The sequence below is a fragment of the Pelodiscus sinensis genome, chromosome 12 (assembly GCF_052426305.1).
Source record: "Pelodiscus sinensis isolate ZL-2025 chromosome 12, ASM5242630v1, whole genome shotgun sequence".
Taxonomy (NCBI): domain Eukaryota; kingdom Metazoa; phylum Chordata; order Testudines; family Trionychidae; genus Pelodiscus; species Pelodiscus sinensis.
The window spans coordinates 42084094-42111444 of NC_143063.1; the positions used below are offsets into that span (position 1 = coordinate 42084094).

At 42.5% G+C, this 27351-nt stretch overlaps 1 protein-coding gene across 2 annotated transcripts in view; it reads left to right on the forward strand.

The window, feature by feature from the left end:
- CDH13 (cadherin 13) overlaps positions 1–27351 on the forward strand; it is a 967731-nt gene that overhangs the window by 555044 nt on the left and 385336 nt on the right. For both annotated transcript variants that reach the window (XM_075939988.2, XM_089781523.1), the window contains exon 6: positions 11975–12119. In XM_075939988.2, the coding sequence (XP_075796103.2) occupies positions 11975–12119 (145 nt within the window). The remainder of the gene's footprint in view (positions 1–11974; positions 12120–27351) is intronic.

The window sequence follows — 27351 nt, forward strand, 5'->3', positions numbered from 1 at the left end:
TTGGTCGACAAGGAAACCCTTTGCCGATCGATCCCTTATGCCTTGTGCAACAAGGTTTACAGGATCGGTCAGCAAAGGCTTTCCTTGCTGACCAATCCCTGACTTGACTGCCACTTCATGCCGACAAACAGTGAGCCGGCACAACGTGGTGGCCATTTTATTCTAATGAAGTGGGGGATATTTAAATCCCGCTTCATTGACTATGTCGGTATGTCTAATTTATGTGCCTCAGTCGGCAGAGGCATATAGTCTAGACATACTCTAAGTTTTGGAACAGGAAAGTCAAGAAGGGGTATGTAAACTGCCTCACCAGTTGACTTTCCAATGTATTCAGTCACGCTGTGTGAATTCTTGGAGCAGGGCTGCAGATGATTGAGAATTTGAGATGAAAAATAGTGATAGGGAAGCTTCATGGACTGTGCCATCTCTATGATAAACATAACTAGACTCCTGGCATTGGATGAACTGACCAAAAAGTTCTAAGCACAAAATAAGCAAGGGTAGGATAACGGGCAGTCTTGATGGGCACTGCAAATACTCTGTGAAATGAGTTAGATGCCTCCAAAATAAAGATTGAAATATAAATATAAATAGTTGCACACCACAGTCACAAGCTTTTTCCATGCTTTGCGAAAGGCGATGGGGAAGCAGTTTATAGGATTAACATCTCATGGATGTTATCTAAGTATGTATCTTTTACAAATCCTGTGCAATACGGTCATTATTAAAATCAAGATGATGGAGTCACTTTGAGTGGCAGAACTTTCTCTCCAAGATTAATTTCACAATTGATGTTCTGTCTTGGACCTCTTTTTTACTGCTGAAGCTGAGAGGCTCTCACTTCATCTATGGAGGGGGAAGTTTGAAGACAAGTTCAAAAAGCAGATTAAGCGGTCATGTTTGAAAGGGGGAGTTTTGAGAGGTAATTATCTTGTAAAACTCAGATTAAAAATTGTTATTGCCTGAAATTTACTGTGAGGCTATACTCCCCTTATTTTTTCTTGGAAATATGTTTTTGAACGTGAATATGCATAACTGAAATATGCTTTATGCAAAACAGGGCTTGTGATCATCTGAATGCATATATTCTGTTTGCATGCATGAATCTTTCTCGTCCGTGAAGTTAGAAATACGAAGTTAAACTTGCATATTAATCTAGGTCTTCTAGTGAAAGCCATTAGTGATACTCAAGGAACATAATGGCCTGGTGTTCAAGACAATGAATGGTCTGTGAATGGTTTTATTTTTGTGTAAGCCTAAGCTGTGGTTGATCCTACAAAGACAGGTGACAATGCCAACTGGTGCTGGAATCCATCTTGAATTTTGTACTCTTCCGAGGTGGGGAGAGGAGGAATTGAACAACAGTTTCCCACCTTGGGGAAATTCTATTTAAGGAATGAGAAGTAATCAGTGTTGGTCTTCATCTCACTTTACAAACTGTTCTCCTCCACCTGAGGACACATGAAAAGACCTGAACATAAAAGAACACTAATGGAGAGAAACCGTTAGATCCGGGTCATAGAAATGATCAACTTTGGCTTGAGGAATTGTGCCCATAATAAGGACTAGGGCAAGAAATTACATTTTGTGACAATTTTTCTTAGTGTATTTTAGCTTAGTAACTTACTTTGATCTGTCTGTCATCACTTGCAACCATTTAGATCCCATTTTTTATACTTGATAAAAACACATTTGTTTATGATCAAACCCAGTGTAAATAATGGTTACCTGGGGGGGAGCAATAGCTGTGCATATCTCTCATTCATTATTAAAGAGAGCAAACTCTGAGCTTTCTCTGTGTAAAACTTATACTCGGAGTAAGATGGATTTATTTGAGGCTGTGCTCCTGGTACTTGTAAGTCCCTGTAACTGAGCCCTGCCAGAACTGAGCTGTTAATAGTGTCTGTGTTACTCTTCTGTGGGGCTGTTACCTCAATTCTGTTCCTTTCCTGGGGAAGACCAGAGCTTCTGGCCCAGCAGGATAGAGTGGTGGGCTCAGAGTGGGCAGGCAGGTGGGCTCAGTGGTATGATCAGCGCATCACGTGACAGTCTCAAGGGAGTCTCTATGATCCAAACCATACTGTTTGCATTTATTGCTTTGAAACCTCTCCCTCTTCTTTTGGTCTGTTAAACTCTGCCCTGCATTTCTCACCCAGGCTTGGGACTTTAGTCCAAAACCCGGATCCATATACAAAGGCCCAGTCCTAGTCTGTGACCTATCTTATTTCTAATAAAGACACCTGACTTTAGATTGCCTGGATGTGGTCTGCATGTACCTTCCTTAACACTGAGGCTGTGGGACTAGGCTTGAGTGTGAGAAAGAAGCTTGCCAGTCTGAGCACAAAGACTTTTCAAGTTCAGACATCTAAAGGATAATCATTCTCTCCAGTTTTCCTTGTAATAATATAAATAGCTTTAGAGAGCCCTAGTGCTGTTTGCTGATTTGGACAAGCCTATCTGTTTGTTTAACAAAGGTCACTGATTGCAAGTGTTATTGTCAGCCGACGGTCAAGGCTCCCTATATCTGTCCCTTAAGACCGGCTGAAGTTCTTTTAAATTGTGCTTGGTTCTGTTAGAGCAACTGAAGGAGTCAGGTTAAAGCTTAAACAGTTACAGATTTATCGAGGAAGCTTATAAATCATATGGTTGCAATGGCTATTGTTCTATTTCTTAACTGCTAGCAAAATATAGATCTTAAAAATGGTTACAAAGAAGATAAAGATAGAAAAATAGAAATAATGGTACCAAGTAACAGCTTACTCTTTCTATGTATACACTTAAGACAGAGGACCACATCCAGGTACAATTTTTACCCCCTTCTGTGCCTCTCGACTCCAGCATGTCAGGCCAGGGCCAGTCCCTCAATTCCTAGGAAAGACGAAAATACGAGGTGGGCGTCCCCATAGAACTTTGGGAGGTCAAACACCTAACCCGACCAGCAGGTAGAGGGTAGAATGACACTCAAAGTGAGTGTGTGCTGGACCCATCTTTTATACCCATTTTGGGTCACGTATTTCTCTTTCTTATCTGTGATGCCAAATAGTGCTGGTCTGCCTTTTGTGAGACCAGTTCTTGCAAAGGAGTTGTGAACTTAATTTACACTTGTAAGAGAGATAACTAAACTGGAATTACTGGGGATTCTTTTCTCAGTGGGAAATTCCTCTCCCAGGGACTGTGTGTGTGTTCGAATCAACATGGGTGCCAGCCGGGGCAGTTCTCGCAGCCTCGAGGCCAGCTTATTGACTTAATCGCTCTCTCTCTCCACATATCTGTTTTTTCAGCTCCTCAGGATCAGATGAGCCAGCATAGACTATGCTGATATTACTGCTCCTTCTCTGCCCTGTATGCTTCAGAGAGGCAAATAAGATGGAGGATACGGGGGGTTGGTCTGTCTGGCTACAGTTATTTTGTTGGAAGTTGTGTTTTACTCCTATCTTGAGCCACAACTTCAAAGCCTCCCAGTCTTTAGGGCGGTGAGCACTGACTGGACCTGATTTCCAGAGGCTCTGAACACCCCCAGATCCTACTGACTCTACCAGGAGTTTTGGGAGTTTGATACTCTGCTTATCTGCCTTTCTCTCTAGCTATCTATACCCTAACTATCATGGTGAGAGCTGATTGAAGAATAGAGTAGAAGGCTTCTGTACTTGCTTAATAGCCAGTGCATTATTTTCATTGGCAGCCAAGACAGCGTTTAAGCACCTGCCCAACTCTCTGGAACATTAGCACCATGTGTAGAGAGTGATGGTAATACCGAGTCATAAGCAATGTGTTATGGGCTATCATTTAGAGAGCAACCTCAGGTGATGAGAAAAGAAACAGGTCAGTTTTCAATCAAGGTATGTACTGAACAAAGAGAGTAAAGAAATCCACCATAATCTGTACATGAGTTCAAGTAGAAGTCAAGTAAGAACTGTTGTGGTTGGTATGTGGGATAAGTGTTGATCCCCATGACCTCACAACGTGGCTGGGATCCTTGTATTAAAAGAAGCCTTCTCAATCTTATGCTTTCACCTTGAAAGGGATACTGGTTATAAACAAAAATAACACGCGTCCATTTCCCTCCTTAGTTATTGATAATTGGGGAAGAATGGAACATCTGAAAAAACATATGCTAGGTAGCGGGGTGGGAGGAGAAGAAGTGGGACCTCAGGAGGAAAGGGCAGTCCTCTGAGCCACCCAGAATGCATTGCATGACATTCCTGTGCTGGCGGCTAGGAACTTCAGACCCCTTTGAGTCACAAGCCCTGTGGCAACTGCCCCCTTTGCCCCCCCCCCATCAGCGGGTATGTAGGTAACTTGCCAAGTTCTGTGTTGGCGTGGTAGTATCTTGCATAAAACCAGCTGGGGTTGTTTGGTTGGTTTTTTTATGAACCTATTTTAATGCTTGGCTTTCCCACTGAGTTATGTACTTTTTTGACACTGTGAGATAGGATATGCAGAGCCACTTGGAATCTTGCTTTTGAAGGTTCATAGATTCCATGCCAGAAGAGACTATTGCGAGCATCTAATCTGACCTCCTATATATTCAGCTTCCCAAAAATAGTTCTAAGAGCATGTCCATTAGGAACAAAACCCCAAAATCGATTAAAAGTTGTCATTGGTACCACCAGCAATTGATGCTTTATTTCCAGTCTGAGTTTGTCTAGCTTCAACTTCCAGCCATTGGATCATGGTAAAGGAAGCACAAACCAAGAAACTGATTTTCACCAGGTTTCTCCTACTGTCACCTTCCCATAACGCCCCAAACCTACTGCACCTTGTCATGGCCTTATCACCAGCAATTGCTTGCAAAACATTTTAACCCAATAAAATAAACTACCGATATTTAAAAAAAAAAAAAAAAAAAAAAAAAGGCGGAAGGAGGGACAGGAGGAACAACAGGGCTGACAGGCAGAATCAGTCTGGAGAGAGGATTCAAGCTCTAAAGGAACCAGGGACATGTGATATGTTATTCATTTTTGGGTTAGTCCTGTGCAGTGACACAGTTTATAACACAGCAGTGCAGCTTTTCTCCAGGGCACCGGTAAACACAATATGGGTCAGGTTATAGAAAAGGTTAAAAACTCTGCCACATGAAATTGACTTTAGGCGCTAATGTTAAATAAGTCTTGGAAAGTGAAGATTAAGTGCTCTCCATGAAACATCTCATTCTGCATAGGCCAGTGGTGAAGCTAAGGAAGAGCCACCAGGAGATGTGTACATTTGCTGACTCCTTTGCCCCTAAACAATATATATTGTAAACCATGGCAAGGGTGCATTGGGTTTACATGAATGGCATCCAACTAGAAGGCATCCAAATCAAGACAGGGCTAAAAGAGGCCAGTAAAATGGACTCTGGCAGTGCTCAGAGGCTCTGGAGTATTTTGTGGGAGCAAATAGCCCATTCCAAGCACAAATATTGTGCTTTTCCCACTCACACCCATCATAGTACAATATAAAAGTGAAATGTGCATACAAGCATAGCAGAATGCACTGAGATAAGATAATAAGTCATCCGTCTTAACAAACAAATTAGAATGCTGACCTAATCCTGTCCCAGGAGGTTTCATCGCTAGCCTATAAATAACTTACCAATATCATGCACCGTGAGTGAGAATAAATGATCAGACTAAACAAAACATTCAAAACACTCTCAAGCCCGTGGCCACTGCTGTCTTCTGGGAGGGTAACAAGAGGGTTGTGGAAACTTTGGTACTCAAGTCCTTGTTTCAGTTGGTTTATCTCATAGATTAGTTAAGCAGGGAGAGGTGAAGTGGGTGAAGCTGAGGGGTTGGCAAAATATGGCCTACCAAACAACCAGATATGGCCCTCCACCATCCATGGTCCAGTGGCAGCCTTGTGTAGGCTCACTGCTTTCCGTGCTTTGTCACGGCTCTCAAAGCAGATGGCTGCTGGAGGGGTGGAGACATGTGCTTTTCTGCAAATCTCTGGCTGGAATGGAGAGGGGTGGGCTTTGTGTGCTGCCTCTACCCACAGTACAATCTCACAGCTCACATTGGCCAGAAAATGGGTAATGGGAGCTGCCTGGCCCAGGCTTCCGGCTCAGGCAACATGTCAAGTATCCCCCCAGGGACATGCAGCATGCAGAGGGCTCTGGTCCCTGCAGCAATCCGCTTTGAGAGGCATGCAGGGGCTTGGAAAGCAGGTAGCTTTCCTGAGGCTCCTGCTGGGCTGATGGCTGGGGAATGCCTAGATAAGCGCCTCCTGGCCAGAGCCTTCACCTGGCACCCCAGCCTCTACCCCCAAACCTGTGCTCCTACTCCTGCGCCCCTGTACCAGGTTACAACCCCTTCCTAAACACTGCACCCCCCTCCTGAATTGCTCTTCCAGGTCAGAATCCTGTCCTGCACCAATACCCATACCCACACCTGGTCCCTGAACCCCCTCCCCTCCTGCGTGCCAATCCTCTGCCCCAGATCACAACTCCTTCCTTCACCCAAATGCCCTCCCAGACTCCACACCTTCTCCTGCACTTCAATCTGTACCACGAGCTCCTTTCTGCACCCAATCTTCATCTCAGATCCCATACCTCTTCTTTAGTATAATGGAAGCGTGCAGCCCTTGACCACTTATCGAATTCTTCGAATGCCCCCCCCCCCATCAAAAATCATTGCCCACCCCTGGTGAAGATAGTTTCTGTGTCTCTGAAGTCCTCATTGCTGTTTCTCATGGCTGACCTTGGATATGTCAAGGGAGAAAAAAATGAATGGCAGGGCTCAGTCACATGCATGGATAGAAGGTGGATCTAATCTCACCAGTCATCTTCTCCCACTCAATAGAAAGGTCTGGCTACCTCCTCTTTATAACTTCTGATTCTTCAGCATCTCACCATGGTTCCTTATCTGGCTGTAATGTGTAAGGGAGATTTCAAGGAATGCAAAACCAGGTATCCCTGTGCCATTTCTGTAGGCAGAACTAGAACATACAATGACCAGACTGCTTGTGTCACTACCTGATCTGTGCATGCACACCAGCATGTGTAATGCATTGTTTGGGCATGTGTATTTGTAACAGTGTGTATCTTACTATATCCTTCCATTTTTTTATTTTCATGTACCAAAATAACTCTTTCAGACTACTGTGAGGTATTTACGTTTACCTACATTTTTATAGCTAACTTTAACAAAACAGAGTGACTCCTATTGGGTCAGCATAATTGCTTCTGTGGGTCACCAGTTCTCATACATTCAACAAACTTTATCTCAGACCATTTCTACTATTTCTAGACAATAACAACAATATGTCAGGGGCATCTCAAACCAAGGTCACTATCCACTTTCCTCCCATAACTTTCTGCCCTATCCTCCCATTCTCATTAACAAACTGCAGCTAGGCAGCTGTCTGGCCTTGTCTCACCAAGGCCTACGATTATTCCTAGCTGTGTGATGTTTGGTTTTCAGCTGGCAGTGGCTGAACAAACAAAAAAACTGACTGCAGTACTGTCAAGTTCTGGGGTACACATAGGAATGTCAAATTCTGGGGTAACAATGACAATACATTCAGACATCAGAGAACACACACAATAGACAATGTCTGGACTGTGGAGTTCATATTCTAAAAGACAGAAACAGATAAGATAGACTGCCCGGAGAGCCCAGATGTTGACACAATATTTTTGTTCACTTTATAACTCCCCTTCTAACTTCTAAAATGTTAGGTGAGTGGAAGATGATTGACTGATCTGGGGGAGATTTCGAGGGCCGCGTGAATCATATAGTGGAGTTTGAGGGCTTTGCAAACTAAGATTGGGATTGCAAGGAGGAGAGTATGAAAACAAGTGAGGGAGGAGGAAATGAAGAGGTTGTGGATACTGGCAAGGATGGACCGAAGAAGGCAAGGAATGATACACGAAACAGCTCTAGACAGGTGGAAAGAAAATTAATCCAAATGCTTCCCTGAAAACAAAATCATTGTGGCCTTAAAATCCATAAGGATATGTCTACACTACAGTGTTATTTCAAAATATCTTATTTTGAAATAGCTTATTTTGAAATAACATGTCTAGACACAAAATGCATTTCAAAATAGCGTTTTGCTATTTCGAAATAGTGCGTCCGCACTGATAGGATGCTGAATCACATTTAAGGCCATCTGGAACTGGTTCTGGCAGGGCATCAGGTCAGGAGTTACCTTGTGTGGCTGCTGCCTGAGGCTATCTGAGACCTGTGCTTAAAGGGAACCCCTCCCTCCTCCTCCCCCCGGACAGCTGGTTCTAAGGTTTCCGTGCTTGCTTGCCTACCTTGCTGAGGGACAGCAAAGCATTTTTTTCTTTACATGCTCTGGTTGCCCTCACTCAGGACACCACAGGACTCTGCAGCATGGAGCTGGAGCCGCCCCTGGGCACTCTGGTGCTTCTCCTGGACGTGTTGCTGTGAGCCTAGCAGCACGTTCTACAGGCAGTAACAGTCTCCCTGGTGTGCCCCACTGGGGGCTTTTGCCTCATTCCTCCCTCAGGTCCTTCCACTTACGCCTCCCTAACCCCCCTTCCTGCTGTACAATAAAAGACACTTGTGTTCATTACAGCAAAGCCTCTTTATTGAACAAAACTGGGGTGGCCGGGGGGAATGAAACTGAGGTGAGACTGGGGAAAGACGGTGGGAGAGGGGAAGAGGGAAGCTGGGAGAGGGGAGGGGGAAACTTGGTAGGAGGAAGCTGGCACGGGGAGGAAAGGGGAGGAGAATCTCAGGGCTCAGGGTTGGGAGTCTCGCCAGCCCAACTGTCTCCCAGCACTGCGAGTGCGGGGGCCGTGGCATCCGGGAGGAGGAGCGGTAGCTGGGGAGGCAGCAAGGGCTGGAGCAGCAGGAGGCAGCAAACTCTGCCCCAGGGTCGATAACCACCTGGGGGGCACGGATCGTCCTGCCCCCCCAGGATGCGGTCCATGGCATCAGAATAGGGGCAGGGGTCTGGGTCTGTCCCTGGTTGGGAGCTGCCCCCTGTGGCCCTCGCATATGCCTGCTGCAGCTCCTTTATTTTCATGAGAACCTCAACCTGCTCCTGGGTTTGCATGTGGCCTTTGGTGTCCAGGCTGGCAGCCATCCGCCGGTAGACGGCCACGTACCTCCATTTAGTGTGGAGATCATGGATGTTGGAAGCATCCCCACAAACCTGAATTAGATTCCTGATCTCTGCACTGCACCAGGCAGGTGCCTGCCTTTTCCATCCCCTGTCAGGCTCCAGGGAGCTGGCAGACTGGTCCTGGGGAGCGGTGGAGGGCTGGCTGGCACTGGCTCTGGGCTGGCAGCCTTGGAGCTGGCACAGGCACTGTGGCCAGAGTCTACCCCTTTAAGTGCTCGGGGGAGGAGGGGAGGGAGAGAAGTGTTCTTGGTTGTGCCCAGAGTAGCCACCAGGGCACCCTGGGAAAGGCTGGAGGCCCCCTATTTTGAAAATATAGTAGCCCAGTATCTGTGCATTTGTAACGCTGACGTACACGGCCACACTCCCTGGCCATGTACGTCAGTGCCCCAGCCCCTTCCCCTTCCGCCATGGCGTTTTGAGCCACTCAGCTGGGCCCAGGCAGGGGAGCAAGCGGCGGCAAGCGGCTGTTTGGGGTCCACGCTCCCCATGGATGGGAACCCTAAACGGCCGCTTGCCGCCACTTGCTCCCCCGCTGGGGCCCGGCTGAGGGGTGCAGCACTCAGCGCCATGGCGGGAGGGAAAGGGGGGGGCAGTGACATACACGGCCACACCCCCTGGCCGTGTACGTCAGCACCCCGCCCCCTTTCCTCTCCAGCTGGGGCCCAGCTGAGTGGAAATAACTGTAGTTATTTCAAAATAAAGTTGCTGTGTAGACGTACCCTTACCATTACCTAGAAGAGCTCCTTCTGTCACTGTGAATACTACCTGAATTTACCTGAGATACAAGCATGGGATAGATCTGTGGGTTTAGATGAATATTCAGCACATTGGAAAATATATATATATTTTTAAATCAGAAGTTGTGGTGAGATATCAAAGGAGTGGAGTGAGATTCAGCTACAATGGGAGGAGGGTACCACTCTCATCAAGGAAATGGGACTATGACTGGGGAGGCCAAATTTAGTGTCAGTCCAAGATTTCATAGGTTGCACATTATTGACAACTGTGGTGAGTCCGACCAATTCTGATCAATGCCCTGAGCAATGCTCTAGATATAATTTTTCAGTGGAGTCTTTTGCACCTTGGGTTAAAGTGATATAGGCAAGGGCTGAATTTAGCATCAGATGCAAATTATATTAGGAACTGACAATGGAACAAGGACAAATCATGAAATTAATAGCTATGCATTATAGTTACCATGCTTCCGAGTTTAGCTAATATATATGTATAATGCCAAAGAGATTCTGGGTCCTTTTTCCTTTCATTGCAAGCTGTCTGTTTCCAAAAGACAGCAACACTTTGTAACCAAAAATGTCACCAAGAAGCAGTCTATTTGAACTCTTAACTTCTCAACTGAAAATCCAATTAGCATCCTAGAGCCCACAACATAAACACCGGCAGGTTATTTTCTGAGAACTTGTTGTACTAGTAATAGCTGATAGATTGTCATGTGTGTTAAGCAGGGTTGATATGAAAGGAAAACCTGAAAATGGACCCTGAATGAAAGGCTTACTGAGTGCTGGAGGTTACGAAGGTTTTGTGAAGAATGTTTATTACTTAAGAGTGGAATCTTTCAAAATGGCACAATTCATTACAACACAGTACATGTCATGCATTGTTTCAGCCCTCAGCTGCTAAGCAAACACAGTTCATAAGCACACAATACCCTTCACAGTAAGGAACATCAGATGGATAGTTTTCTATCATAATATTTTCATTATTCCATTTTGCCAAAAAGGAAAAAAAAACCATTGGCTCTGGCCACCATGGACCAATTTAGTAGTTTCTTTTTTTCTCCCCAAGAATACATGTTATGTAGCTTTTGAGGCTAGTGAAGCTATTTCAACAACTTTTGCTAGAAATCCCAAACATTTAGTTCAGAAGCGTTGTGTATCAGTTAACACAGAATTGTTTCTGATACCCTTTAGCCAAAATCCCACCCTGATCTGATTGGTCCTTTTGCTTTCCCCGCTTTTAGTGCCAAAAGTGGTTAATACTCTTATAGCTTGGATGCAGAAATAGGCATTGCAATGAATCCCTGTTATTACTTTCTCTCTGTGTTCATGGCTGAGATAGCAGTTTGTTACATTGGAATAAAAGCCACGTGCCATACAAATGGAAAGAAATGTATCTTGCATTGCATGCCTTAGATTTTTGCTGCACCTTGACTTTGAGGTGTGTGCTGTTGAATTTGACATGTCGGGAAATTGTGGCTGCTGATTTCACAGACAATTTCCCATTTCTGCTACATAAAAGGAAACAAACAATGAAACAAACAACAAGGAGGCATAAAAAAAATGTCGAAGGCAGCTGTGGTGGGGTGACTTGGTGTAACAGTCATAATCATTAGAGCTATTTCCTTCATATCTTTCTTTTCAGGACAAAGTACATAGAGCTTGAATCAAATTTTGTGGTTATTTATTCCACTCTTTCATGAGGGAGGTAATTTATTTACTCTACAATGGGTTACTCTTACCTTTTCTTATATCATCTTATTTATATCTTCTAATATTTAATTAACTTGACATTTATTTTATACATGGTACTGTGTATTTCCCTTTGAAGGAAGTTAAAGGGACTGATTCTAAGCAAGTATTCACTTCATTAGTATCAAATTATGTTTCTTTTTTTCTCCCCTTCACTGCATTCTTTAGTAAATTTAGCAAATCACTGGTAAACTCCCTAATGGGGGTCACCACACGAATCTCTGTTGCTTGCATTCAAACCCATTTTTGCTTCTAGCCCAGTCCTAAAGAATCTCCCTTGTGACCGAAGTACTCAGTTTGCCAGTGGCTTGTTCCACAAAAATGCTGATGTAAGCTTGTCTTTTCCTTGCTCCTTGCTTATTTCATGATAATTAATTAATTCATTTATTCCTATCTCTTCGCTCCTTCAGCTGCAAGTTGAAATCACCGATGTCAGCGGCAAAAGTATTGAAGGCCCAGTCCTTCTAGATATCATTGTTATTGATCAGAATGACAACAGACCCATCTTCAGGGAAGGACCATACATTGGACACATCATGGAAGGGTCACCTACAGGTATGTTGACTTCATTAATGTTTCTGTAAACCACTATCAGTTATAGGCCATGTACTGCCTTCTGATACCTGTACATTAGTTCCATTGCGGAAGGATTTGTGCTGACTCTGTGTATAGGTAATGTTTTGAAGACCAGGACTTTCACAGGGTTCAAAAAAGAACTAGGTAAATTCATGGAGGCTAGGCCCAAATGGTGTCCTTATTTGTCACAGGCTGGGAATAGGTGACTGGGAAGGGATCGCTTGATGATTGCTTGTTCTGTTAATTTCTTCTGAGGCACCTGGCATTGGCCACTATCGGCAGACAGGATACTGTACTAGATGGGTCTTTCGTCTGACCCAGTATGACCATTCTTATATTCTCAGTCACTCTTTCCAGCCTTTTCAGCAGAGTATAATTATCTCTGGGGACTAGTATACAGCAACCTGCTGTCAATTTAATCTATGTCACTTCAGCTACACAAATAGCGTAGCTAAAGTTGATGTACTTTCCACAGAATCCTGTGTGCAGTAAGGTCAGTGGGGGCTGCTCTCCCATTGATGGGAGACTGCTAGGAGACTGATTTATTGTGTCTGAGGCCAGGTCCACACTATAGCTGAAGGGTGGCTTAAGATACATAATTCCGGCTATATAAATACGTAGCTGGGGTTGACATACCTTAACATGAACTTCAGCACCATCTTCAAAGCAGGAGCTTGATGGGAGAAATGCTCCTGTTGACTTCCCTTACAAGGGAGAGTTCCAGTGTCGATGGCGGAACCCTCAGCATTCTATATAGTGGGTCTTAACTAGACCTGCTAAATCAAACTCCAGAAGATCAACCTCCACAGCATTTATCTTCCAGGATGTGAAGACATGGCCTAAGCAGATGCGATAAATCAACAGCTGGTGGATTGATCACTGCAGCGCTGATCCCTGGTATAGTAGAAACAAGCCTTATGATGCTACAGGGAAACCCTAGAAACAGCATAGTTTGGGTAGAAAATTCAGGATGAGTTTTATGTTTTTTTGTTTTTATCTGAGTTATCCATAGAGACAAACCAGAGCAGGGGATTAAGGTTGGGTCTAAATACATCAAGTATTGATTTTTCAGTTCAGATGGGAACTATAACTGTTCAAAGTCAGATAGGCTTCTGGCAGGATTTATTTGCTTGTGCAATTCCTGGGGTAGGTAAATATCAAGAATAAATAGAATGTGTATTGGAAAATGACCTAATATTTGAGGGCTTGTTGAGATAATGCAACATTGCATATATTTGAACACTGATAAAAAATACACTGTGTAGGCAAAAGCCAGTATGAAATTTTTCTGAACATTTTCTAATGTAAATTTGGTGATGGTTATATGTGGTTCTGATGGTATTTTCTATAAATCTGGGGAGGAGGGTGTCTCAGAACAGATGCCCTTGCCAAATTCCAAATTAGATACCCAGTCTATTTAAATTCCTGCTGCAGTTACATCTCAATCTATTTCTTTTCTGTTCCTGTCCTCAGCTGTTGTACAATACTGTTGTGAGTTGTTAAACAGCTTTTGCATTGCACTGCAGAGATATCACCACTTAAATTGTGAATGATAATTATATTATCAGAAAATATAAATGAGTTAATTCTGATTTCATTGAAACCAGTGCAAGTGAGGGGAAATGCCTGTTAAAATCACTAGAATGACAGTGGTGTGAGATTAAAATTGGGCACACACCTATATGTCTATATAGATATAGATTTGTACTGTGAGGGATACAGGAGAGTGTTGGAGGGGACATATATTAAGGCTAAGGTTAAATAGGTTCCTGTTCCTAGGGTAAACACCCAAGGGCTAACCCGGAGCCAGTAGGAACCTGCTAGAGTCAATCAGAGCAATCAAGGCCAATTAAAGCAGTTGGAACCTATTAGGAGGCTTTCAGATTGAAGGGAGCTAAATTAATCAGAACACCCAGGGGCCAATTAAGAACCAGTTGAGACCAGTTTAAAAGGGCTTCTCTTCTTTTTGCTCAGTGTGTGAGGAAAGAGTTGATGAGAGTGAGTGTGGTGGAGATTCTGGGCGAAGAAAGTACAAGCAGATACCAGGAGGAAGAACCTGTGGTAAGGGAAGTTCTGGAGAAGTGCCCCTGGAATTTATAGCTGTCACACAGCTGTTACTAGAAATGTTATGTACAGCTGCTATTACAGAGTCCTTGAGCTAGAACCTAGAGTAGAGGGCAGTCCCGGGTTCCCCACAACCAACTCCCCATATCAGTACTAGGAAGAGACTGGCTTTGGTACAAGGGTTTGTCCTACCCTGTATCACTGGAAGGGGCCACAGAGGCTAAGAAGTTTGGTTTCCCCTCTTTTCCCCATGCTAGCCAATGAGGAGAGTAGCTCAACAAATAACAAGTCAGTGTCTAAATTGAGGGCTGCTGTGAGCCTCTGAGACTAGTATTCAACCTGAAAGTGCAGGATACACTAAGACTGTTATCATAGTACCTACATCAAATAAAGAGCTAAATTCCATAGGGTATGTCTATACAAGGAGTAATGGTAGTTCAGACTAGGAAGCCTAGTCTGAACTACCTAGTTCGTGCCGCGTGTAGCTGCGTGGCACGGAGTCCGCACTAGCGGACATTTAAAAATGGCGGCGCCTGGCGAGATGCAAATGAAGCCCGGGAAATTCAAATCCCGGGCTTCATTTGCAACTCCGGTTGCCTACATTACCACCCTAGTTCGAACTAGGGTGGTAGTGTAGACATACCCATAATCCTTAGTGGCTGAGTGAAAACTGAAGGATTGTCCTATGTTTTAAGTGATTTTGGCTATCGACATAGTAGAATCAGGATGAAGAATGAAAACAAATGTATTACTCCATTATGAACTATTAATGCTAATTTCACTTCATTTCAGGAGTGTGCGCTGTGTTTTGTGTGAACCAGGAAAATCATTTTATACTTCCTCTTTAAAATATTAAACCTTTGGTAAACATATTAATCTTTGTACAAACTTTCATTGGCAGAGCTTCCAGGATGTACTAGTACATGGTTCTGCTTCCCTGCTTGATTTTGAACTTGAATTGCAGTATAAGTTGATATCCCATAAGATTAATGCAGAGAGGTATTAAGATAAATGTGTGATGTTGAATATTGCCATATTTAACAAACAAGCTAAGAACCAACATGACAATTTAAAAAATTGGCCATATTTTCATTTTAACCAGAGATAAATTAGAGTCCTGTTTAGAAGTGTGGTATAGTTATCCAAGTGGAAAATCAACTGTTTTCTAATATTGCTTTCTGAGTGTTCAGATTTTAGTGAACTGTAAAAATTCAAAACAAACCTTCCTCCTTCTCTGGCCCCTCCCCTATGCCCACTGTATTTGAAATAATAAAATTAGTGTTTCATGGTTATTGACTACTCATGCGTAGCTATCAGAGTTCTTCTAAAATGCCTTTGTACAAACCAATCAATAGTACAATACAGACTATGACTACCTAATGAGATCAAGTGGCCAGCTTCAATGCATTTTTTTAAATTTAAATGGCAATGAAAGCAATTTCTGAGTATGCATTGTCATATCTATCATCAACAATGCCTGCTAATGATTTCCAGACAGCTCAGTACTATTTTGGAGTCACATGGTTAACAATAACAACCCAACATCCTCTACAGTGAATTTCACACCTGCCAACCAATGCAGCCTTTAAATATTCTGAAAATATCCATATTTATAGAAATTTGGAAAAACCCACCTACCTTTAAAAATAAATCCTGAAGACTTTTCCCTGAGCTCCTTAACAGGGGAAAATAGGATCATTTGTAATTTTAATTCTTAGCTTCCAGAAGCGAACACAAAAAGTAATGGGTAATAGAGACACCATTTTGTCCACTGCGTTGGTTACATTCTAATCATTGCACTTTCTTTGTGTGCACACTCACCATTAGAGGGCTCCCTTGCATCAAGCTGTGATCTTTCAGGAATCTTGACTCCAGCACATCCTGCAGGTCATCAGTCTGTGTGTAATTCTGTCCCGAAGAGGATAAGTTTCTAAGTCCAACCTCTTTGAGGGCAACAAAAGTGCAAACTAATACTCAGCATTCCTTATCAAATCTACTTTTCTCGGTTCCGGCTTCAGTCCTCTTCAGCAACTCCAGATTTTTCTCCCTCAGTTCTGATGTTGAGCATGGGCTTCTCAGAATGAGTATCTCTGAGATCTCTGCTCACATACAGACTCCGGGTCTAGCAATTTTACAGGACTCCCTCTTCTCCCTGGGATTCCTCACTTCACAGTTAACTCTCTCCCTAATCATGGGTCCTTGGTGTCCATTAAGTTATCACCTGATACAACTCCCAACCCTCTTGCTCGGGAGCAACTAATTGGGTACATCTATTGTACCTGTACAACAATTAATTGATTATTAAGCCTCAGGCAGGATTTCACTCCATCCCACTGTGACTTGTGGAAGAAATAACTGAGATATGTTTGCATACTCAGTGCTAAAATTCAGAAGCATTCTGGTGTCTGTCAATTCTGACAGTAAAAAAGAACAATAAACATGAACAAATATATTAGGTGATTTCACAATATTTAGTCAATGTGGTGAACTTGAGCTGCCATTTTATACTGACAGGAGGTGGAGCTGATAGGGCTCAACATTGTACGAAGAATTTTTCTGCCCTAAGAAGTTTATAATCTGGCTACGTCTACACTGGCATGATTTTCCGAAAATGCTTTTAAAGGAAAAGTTTTCCGTTAAAAGTATTTTTGGAAAAGCACGTCTAGATTGGCAGGATGCTTTTCCGCAAAAGCACTTTTTGCGGAAAAGTGTCCATGGCCAATCTAGATGCGGTTTTCCGCAAAAAAAAGCCCCGATCGCCATTTTCGCAATCGGGGCTTTTTTTGTGGAAAACAGTACTGTGCTGAATACACTGGCTCTCTTGCACAAATGATTTGCGCAAGAGGGCTTTTGCACGAACGGGAGCAGCACAGTATTTCCGCAAGAACACTGACGATCTTACATGAGATCGTCAGTGTTCTTGCGGAAATTCAAACGGCCAGCGTAGACAGCTGGCAAGTTTTTCCACAAAATCACATGATTTTGTGAAAAAACTTGCCAGTCTAGACACAGCCACCAGGTATAAGATGAGACAAAAGAAAGTTACAGATGTGGGATTATAAGGATACAGTATTGTTCAACAAGATAGACTGTGTTCTCAGTACACTCAATGCCAAACAGTCGTCAAGTTTTTAAGGGTCATGATTTAGACTAGGTGTGGAAGACCCAAATGACCATCCATCTCATGTTTCTTTAATTGCTTTTCCCAGCCATTTGAAGTCCTGACTTGTCGTGTTAGCTTCTTGTCACATAGGACAAGAGAATGCATTTATTTTTATTTATAGGTTGTGCAGTGATCTCTAATATAAGCATTAAGTGCAGCTGCACAGCTATGGTAATGCATTTGAACAAGAAATACTTCAGATCTTTGATGGGAGAGAGGAAAAGTAATATAATTGTGGATTTAACTTACCTTTGCCAAAACCTCACATCCTGATGAGAAAACACAAGTCTGTCTAGATGTCTGTAAGTGGAAGGCTGTGAAGCATTAAATGTCATTAAAAACTACCAGAATAAACTAAAATATAACCAAACGATATGAGGTTGTGAGCCCAAGTGCTGAGTGAGGAAGGTATCCAACAGAGACCACATTAGATGAGTCAGCATTCCTGTGGCGCCCCAGCTCAGTAAGCGAACATTTTAAGAGACTGTAACAAATTAGGCTGAGCTCCTGCAGACCTCCTCAGTTCAGCCTGTTGCTTTAGCAATCCATCGGCATCCTTCAGAACACAAACCTTCAGAAACTTTTGAATAGGGAGCAACATTTGCCATGTGTGTAATACTCCTCTTTCCTTCCTAGGTTACTCAGGAGCAGGCAGTGCTCTCCTGTGTGCCTGGACACCCTATGTTTTTAATATTAAAGAAAATCCTGAGTATACCAGTGGTGATGCTGGATAGTTGGGGGATCCCTTCTCCACCTCTTTGCTGCAGTGCCTACACCTGGCTGTCCCCTATGCACACTTAACAGTGTGTCTTAGGAACCTTGTTCCAGTAATAATCTGGATCTAACTCCAAAGTAACAATTATTAACTAGCCAATTAGCCCATCATAAGATGGGATTTTCAGGTCTCTCCTCCACGTCGGTCTTCTCTCCTGAGCCTCCGGTCTCTCGCTCCATCTCTCGCTCTCACTCTCCTCCTCCTCCTACTGCCTCCCCCCTCTCTCTCTCAGCTCTCCTCAACCTCCTGCCTCTCTCTTTCTCTTTCACTTCTCCTGCCTCTCACTCAGGGGACCGCAGAGCCTAAATGGCCATTTGGGCTACGCACTCCCCGGGCTGCATGGGGGGGTGCGGAGCCCAAATGGTTGCTTGCACCGCTTGGTCCCACGTGGCGGCTTGGCTGAGCAGCTCAGAAGTTAGCCGAGCGCCACGGTGGGAGGCGAAGGGGGGTGGGGCAGTGATATTCACAGCCAGGCGGTGGGGCCTGGAGCCGCTGTCATGCCACACGTCACTGCCCCGCCCCCTTCCCCGCCCGCCGTGGTACTCGGCTGACTTCTGCACCACTCAGCCGGGCCGCCACAGGGGAGCAAGTGGAGCAAGCAGCCGTTTGGGCCCCTCACTCCCCATGCAGCCCAGAGGGAACAGCCAGCATTTTGGTGTTACAGACTCTCAGACACTGGGCTACTATATATATGATATATATCTAATTGATTACATTAGAATTGACACACTTTTACTTAAACCCTGTTTCTCTGATTTTATTCTAGTCTGTTAACAACTTAATCAACAAAGTACACAGACATAAATGAAACCTGTCTAACTGGCATTTACACTGCCACCAATTATCGTATTCCTCAGACTCAGAGTCCCAGATGCTTGCTTGCATGAGGGTGCACTTGCAGATCTCAGGCTGGACTGGAGACAGCACCGTGTGTGTGTGTGTGTATGTGTGTGTGTGTGTGTGTGTGTGTGTGTGTGTTTGTGTTTGGGGGGGGGAGTGTCAGTCCAGGCAAGGCAACAAGCTACACAAGTCCTCTGACACTGGAGCCGGCCCCACCAAATGCCAGCAGTTCTAGTTCACTGGGCAGATCACTCTGCCTCTCTTCAGATGCAGAGTCATTCTGTCTTCTGTGTTCTGTCCCAGGCAATACTTTCCTAAATAGCCACAGTTACTCACAATTTTTTCTATGCAGGCCCTTCTTAGCCATAACCACAAGCCAGAGACAATAACCAACAGCTCCTGAAGCAGCCCTATCAACTCACTTTCTCAGACGCATGAAGTGAAAGACAAAGGAAACAAATAGTAGGGTTTACAAAGATGGGAGTGATATATCAGACCTAATTCAATCAGGGGACATGTGGATAGGAAGGTGAGAATACGTACTGTGGAAAATAACCGGTGGCAATGAGCCAGTTCCAATCCCTATTCAGACTCATTCTGATGGTGTCAAGCTTGTATATGGATTACAGCACAGCAGTTTTACATTGTAGCTGGTTTTTGAAGGGTTTTTTGCCTGAGGATTGCAACTTTCAAATCTGTAATTGTGTGTCTAGGGAGCTTAAAATGCTCTCCCACCAATTTTTGTATGTTACCATTCTTGATTTGTGTCCATTTATTCTGTTGTATAGAGATATTCCAGTTTATGCAGTGTGCATGGCAGAGTGGCATTATTGGTATAATATGATATATAGCACATTAGGAGATGTCTGGGTGAATGAACATTTGATGATATGACTGATGTGGTTAGGTGCTGTAATGGTGTCACTAGAGTAGATATGTGAACAGAATTGGCTATGGGGTTTGTGGGAGGGATTGGTTCCTGGGTTGGTCTTTCTGTTGTGGGGTATGTGGCTGGTGGTGAGTATGTGTTTCAGTATGGGGGGTTGTCTGGGATTGGCCTACCTACCAAGATCTTTGAACTGAAATGGACTAATGTGGCTACCACCGAAACCTGTCACATTTCAACTAGGTTTTGATATGCATTTTTAATTTTTTTTGTATGATTGTCATGCTTAATCCCACAAGTGGCTGCATTGTAGTGGTCTATGAAGTGATTTCATATAATTAAGGCAACACTTACAGCTGGACCTCAATCTGGACTCCATGGTTTTTGGTTTGATGAAGCAGAGGAAGCACAATTTGTCTCTACTAACAATTGCCCTTTCTCTTTTGAACCCACAATGAACTATGGATACTAACAGCTATTTAGACCTATGCAATGTTAGTATCTTCATCTTCCTGAAGAAGCAAAAAATTTGGTCCAGTTATTTGTGACTGCAAAATTGTGCATACATCAAATGGAAGCCTGTGCAAGAGCTTATAAATTGGTTTGCAATCTTCACTAGGATCGTTTGGATGAAAGGTGCTATAAAAATATTATCCCTATCAATTTTTTTCTTTCCTGGAGCTAATTTATGGTTTGCAACATTAGATACCTGTGGTGTAGAGCAGACTCGTCATTTTCTTCAGGCGAGCCAACTGTCAAAATCTTACAAAAGAAATTTTTGTGGTTGTTTGTTCAGGATAACCTTGAAAAAATATTTTTTGTTCAATTACTTTGCTTTAGAGTTGGTTTCTACTGTTCCTAGTTCACATAAAAGACTGAAGGCACAACAAACTACAAAGATTTTTCGAACGAGGATATGCAAATTCTGCGGGAATATCTTCTGATTGCATTTTCGAAAGAGCATCTTTCAAAAATTAAAGTAGTCTGGATGCGTTTTTTGGAAAAAAAAAACCATTTTTCAAAAACACCACATCTCCTCTTTTTAGGAAGAGCAGTTTTTTCGAAAAAGGGAGTTTTTTCAAAAAAACCCTCATCCAGACTACTTTCATTTTCAAAAGAGCCTCTTTCGAAAATGCGATCAGAAGAAGATATGCAAATTCCTGCAGAACTTGCATATCCTCTTTCAAAAATTCTTTGTAGTTTAGTCATGCACTGAATGTATGTATCATTCGCATGTAATATATGGGCCCAAAGCCTTGATATCAATGGGCCTCTTTCTATTGGAAAGGGTCTAGAGAACAGGAACAAAAATGATTAAAGGCCTAGAAAACATGAGCTCTGAGGGAAGATGAAAAGAAATGGGTTTGTTTAGTTTGGAAAAGAGAAGAATAAGAGGGGACATGATAGTGGTATTAAAATACCTAAAAGGGTGTTACAAGGAGGAGGAAGAAAAATTGTTCTCATTAACTTCTGATGGCAGAAGAAGCAATGAGCTTAAATTGCAGCAAGAGAGGTTAAGATTGGACATTAGGAAAAACTTCCTAGCAGTCAGGATGGTTAAGCACTGGAATAAATTGCCTAGGGCATTTGAGGAATCTCCATCACTGGAGATATTTAAGAGCAGGTTATCTATCAAGGATGATCTATGTTGCTTGGTCCCTCCCATAAGGGCAGGGAACTGGACTTGATCTCTTGAGGTCCCTTCCAGTTCTAGTATTCTATGTTTCAGTGGACTTTGCATCAAGCCCAGCATACTTTACAGTGCTGTGATTTTTTTTAACCTTTTCTCCATATTGCTATGCCATGTTACAAGAGGAAATAAGTTTTTGAGATCCTTTTCCCATCATTTTAAGGCTCCATCACCCTCATAAAGAAAGGAGGAGGTCCCTCACCACCTATACCTGGTCACAAGCCACCAGATGGAGAAGCCACCTACTCCTGCAAAACAGAGGTCAATCACCTAATGGATTAGAGGGGAGTGATCCTCTGGAAATGCCTGACAATTTCCAGCTGATGAAAATTTGATTTTTCCCTCCCATTTCAGTCTGTTTAAATGAACTGAATTGACCTTTCATTTCATTCGCCGGCAGCATTTAGCAGAAATGATTTTGAACACATTTGACTTGATTATGGAATTTGTAACAATATGTTACAAGCCCAATGGGTTCAAAGCCTAACCAGGGGCATGAGTATGTGAATTGCTTGGGTGTTGCATTAAAAACAGCAACTTCTTTTCCATTAAGCACAGTAGCCTGAATGCAAAGCATTCCAACAGAGGAGCCCTAAAGCAGAACTGATAGAAGACATCTCTAAATTATTAGAAATAAAGGGACATGTAACGTGGCACCCAGGACAACAATAAGCACGGTAGCCTAGAGGAATGCTCAATATCATAAAATAATAATTTGTAAAAATGGAGAAGGCATGCAGAAGAGTCTAGATCACTGAGCATGTATTATTGATAGCCACATGCTACATAATTGTATGTTGCTATCATTCTGACAAATGAAAATGGGGTTAGAGAGATAGTTTCCACTTATCAAATACAGCACGCAAGGCTACCTTCTTTTTTTTTTCAGTTAGCCTAATAATAATAACAAAGTTGGTGCAGAAATGAATATAAATTGCCTATGGAAGGTGAAAATCAAAAGACATTTGCCAAGGTAAACTGCATGAAGATATATCTGGAGAAGTTGGCAGAGGGAGCGAGTCATTTTTTCTTCTATATGCACGTTGTTGCAGTCATCTTTGTTTGATGTATGTCTGAGGGATTATAATAATATTTCCCCCCCAGTGCATTTCTTTTTACTTTGCAATCATTGCTGATGTGCAGAAAAAAAAAAACCAGGATGACTTAAGCTTTAAAATGACTAAAATTGCATTGAATTTGGTAAGCTCTGCAGGCTTATTTCTTACCTCTGACTTGTGATTCCAACAACATGGGGAGAAAACTATGGGGGTTCTCTTAAGAGCTTTCCTGCAGCCAGCTGATAGAAAAGACACAATTTTTGTAAAGGGCTTCCTGCAGAGGAGAACATTCAAGGATTATGTTTCAGGTGAAACCAGGAAAAAGCAGTATCAGGTATTTTCTAAGGGCCTTTGAGTCTCCTTCCACCAGTTAAGACCATATTTTTTTCCTTATTTCATGCATTCTTTCAATCACAGAAGATTAATAACATTCTGCTTACATGGTTTGGGTCATTTTATGGCATTTCCATTATATCTTGAACATAAGTGAATGTCTCCTGAAAGGCTGAAATAATGGAAGTGTTCTTAATTTTAGAACCAAAATCACACAAACTTAGCATAAGAAGGAGAAATTCACATGAAGCACAAGAATTGTTAACCACTTAAATCCACAAATTAGGGCCCAAGTGGGAATCAAGTGGCACATGCTCCTTATATTGGATCTCTGCTTTGGGTTGAATTTCACTCTAAGTAAGACTGGGAAACCTGAATTTTTTTTTATACACACTTATGGAAAGATATACAGTCATTTTTGGTGAGTGGCAAAACATTTCACTGAATAGAATACTGCCTACAACAAAATGTGTTAGTGTCAGGATTTTTAAAGCTCTTGAATAGTCTGTGAGGAGGTATGCTAGCCCCACATTAGTCAGCAAGGGGTTAAGGAGCTGCTCTGGCCTCACCATACCTGCAAAGCATGCATAGACTGAAAGAGGAGCTTAAAAGCAAGCAGTGCAGCACATATCTTGGCAGACCAGGGGAGAGAACAAACCTTCAGTCCTCAGCTCCTGATGAAACAGCTGACTGAAGGCAAGGGCTTCCCAGATAATCACTGCCTGAACGCTCTTCCCTGAGGAAAATGAAGGCTAGATTCTGACAATCCTGAGGGGAAATTATCCAGCTCTGTTTCTTCTTCAGGGTTGTGTGTGTGTGTAAGTCCCCTTGCATTTTGTTAATGAAATAACCCAGAACAAGACAGACTTTAAAGTAACTTGAATGGAGGGCCAAATCACAGGGGAAAAAAAAACAGGGCACCACAGACGGAACAGCTATTGTTAGGAGATACCCAATAAGGAGAGAGATGCTATGCAATACTTTGCCACCAGGAGGTGTCAACAGTAAACTGACCTCTTCACAATAGATTATGACCATTGTGAGAACAAAATATGAAACACATGAATCAAGAACTGAAGAAATTAAAATTAAACAATAAGAAATAGTGTTGGTCAGTCATAATCTTTCATTTTAAGGAAATTAGACAGTACCAGTATTGCTGATACTAGTGATGGTCTTATATTAAAACAATGAAAGAACAAGTTGATGATCACATCAAATACACTTTATAATTAAAATTAAAACATGATGAATTCCTTTGATGTGACTTTTAGGGGTTCAAACCAATAGATTTCCAAAGGAAGATTCCAGTAAGGTTGATTTATTTTACATAAGTAATATAGAAGTCTGCACGGTATTCCACTGTTGGAATATTTTTTCAGTTCATGAATGTTGCTGAGTAGAGTAAGATAGAGAAAAATAAAATATTGCTCTTGGTAATAAATTGCAATTATAAGATTCTAACCATGTTATAAATAGAATAATTCTGTCCATCACTATATTTTGGTCCCAATATAAAAGGTCATGTTCTGCCAACACTCAGGCAAAAAGTGTATTTCTCTTCCTGTTTTTTATTAGTTTAACCCTAATGACTTCAGTGGAGTTGTTCCTGGTTTACACCAATGCAACTGAAAGAATTATCAAGCTTTCACAGCAATGTTTTCTCTGATCTTTTCCATCCATGTGTGGATTTTTTATATCCAAGAGAAGAATATTTTTTTCTATGTGTACCCAGGCATATCTAAACATGCACCACCAGTAGAAACAAAAACCTACCTGTGGGCACTCTGCTAATCAGCTGGGTGCCATTTGAATCTCTCCTCAGTGGCTGTACAAGTGCACAGCTTATAGGGAACACTGCTCACAATTATGTTTGATTTGTTCTTTTTGCCAGATGAGTATTGTAAAGAACATGGTTTTGCCCTCTTGTAATAAATCTGTCTTTCTTGGAGCTTCTTGAGGTGGCACAAATTTTGGAAAGCGTGTAAGCTATCAGCACCAGTCAGTTTGTTTTCACCAGGGTTTAACAATATTGCTGAACAAGTGTGACCTGTAATGGAATCTCTCTTATGTGTGGTGTTAGCAGTTTCAGATTTCTAAGGTGTCTTAATGTATACCATGTTAGAATAAATACAAGACCTGCACAAGCCAGACATTTACAATGATATATTGGTTTTCAAATGCAGATGCCAACCAGAAGCCAATAGTTACCACAGAGGACTGTTCCACTAGTTGGAGGACTCTGTCTCAGTGGATATTGGAAATTGTGTATATGTATTATTATCCCTCATTATTACATCAGAGTTTTTTAAACAAATTGCCTTCACAACATACCAGATCTTTAAACATTAAAAGGGAAATGCTGTTGGATATGAGATACAAACAAATCTGATCATGAACTGACTTTGTAGGTTTGGTAGTTGGGAGTTTTGTCTAACCCTATACAGAATTCCTGCATTGTAGCTATGCTCAAATGCTTTGATTTCTCTTAAAATTCCCGCAGTGCCTAAGAGTCTCCTGGATGCTGCTGCTCATGATGTCTTGAACACTGGGTGCATTCTTGAATTTCTTATTCAGGCCCTTGGGAATCATTCCACATATTCAATAATCACTATGATCATCTAGTTTTCCAAAATGGTTCCACTTTGAGGCAGAGTTCTTCAGGATTTGCCGTCTTTTCTTGTTTCATTTTATAAAATATTTTTCTCTCTGCTGGTGTGGCAAAATCAATTAACATGGTCTTATTTGCCATCTTGTCCACAAAAACTGTGTTCATACAGTTGGCCTGAACAGTTTGGCTGTGACAATTGCCAGGGGGCCTAAAAACTTAGCCTCTTGGTTATCTAGAGCACTTTCAATTTGGTGGTTGTACGATCGCATGGTGCATTGAAATCCACACTTGCTATGCTCCGGTGCAGACCCTTGGTGACCTCATTGTGTCTGTTCATATATTCTCTCCCGGGCAGGCTCCCACTGGTGCTCAGCACGTGCTCCATTATCTATCCTTTTTGGAACACATTCTGCATTTGGGGAGCAGTTCTGTCAGTCTGTTTTGTTTTGAATGTAATTAAGCCTCAAGGATTGTGCTTGTGCTCTCATAATTAGGCTCTCTGTGTCTCTCTTGTGGTATCCTTCTACAGGCCATGAAGTCATTTAATCTTCAATTGCTAATTATATTATTGCTGCTATTACTACTACTAATAATAGTGAACTCGTATTGCAGTAGAGTCTAGTAGCATATATCTAATTGTTACTTTGATTATAAACTCCTTGAGGCCGGGATGTATTTGTACCGTGCCTAGAATAAATGGCGATGGTCCTGGTTTATGACTGAGTTCTCTATAAGCCATCATACAGTAACACCACCCTTTATCCCAGAGGTGGGGAACCTCTAGCTTGGGGGCCACATCCAGCCCCCTGCTTGCCCAGATCCGGGCCCCGAGGCTCAGCATTAGAGAGCCTGCACTGGTGCTCCAGCCCCCCCTGCCACCCACCCACAGGGCTGGAGTATACAAACTCTACTAATCTGGACTCCCCTATACTCTAGTATGCAAGGAGTAGGTAGGAAGTGTCTTTCTCATTCTCAGTCAGGGGCTTCTCACTTTTTCTTACTAGTGTGCAGCCCCCAACTAATTTTTTTCTATGGGTCAGTGGCCACCTACCCCAAAAAAGCTTCCCCGCCCCGCTTTATCCGAAACCTCCAATGAGGTCCAAATGTGATGGTGTGCCTATATATATTACATGGTGGCATAGCAGCAACTAGTTGGATGTGATATCTGTATAGGCACAGAGAACATTCCTAATCTGTCTTGAAATCAAGGGTGTTAGAGATGGGCAAGACTAGTTGGAGCATCTTGTCCCTAACAAGTTCCCAGCCAAGCCACTGCATCCAGCCCAGTCCATATTGAGCACATTTTAAAAAATCTCCGGTGCAGCTGTGTGCAGCCAAAATGGCTGCTACATGAAAAAGACTGGAAGCAGTAGTCTGTGGTCCACTCCGGGGTTCAATTATGCTGGGCTCTCCTTAGAAATAGGTTATATCATGGAAAAGCTCACAACAGCCTGAGAAGCAGAGGTCAGTTCTGTGTAAGAACTGAAGAAACTGCAAAAAGCCCTTTGCTTTTTAACTGTTTTGTGAATAAATTGTTTGTTTGTTCATTGCATCTCAGATTAAACTGGCCGGTCATCTCCTGCAGCTTTATCCACACAACAATATACAAACGGTTACAGGCACCTGACTTGGCCAATGTTAATTGTCCAGGATACAGAACATATGACATTTTTTGTGCTGTTGCATTTTGTGTTGAAAAATAAGTTCACTGTAATATACTTCCAGGCATAGAACTATCAAAGCAAGGGTGTTTGGTTGCTTGGGCACTCTACCGTTGGTTTATTAATTAGA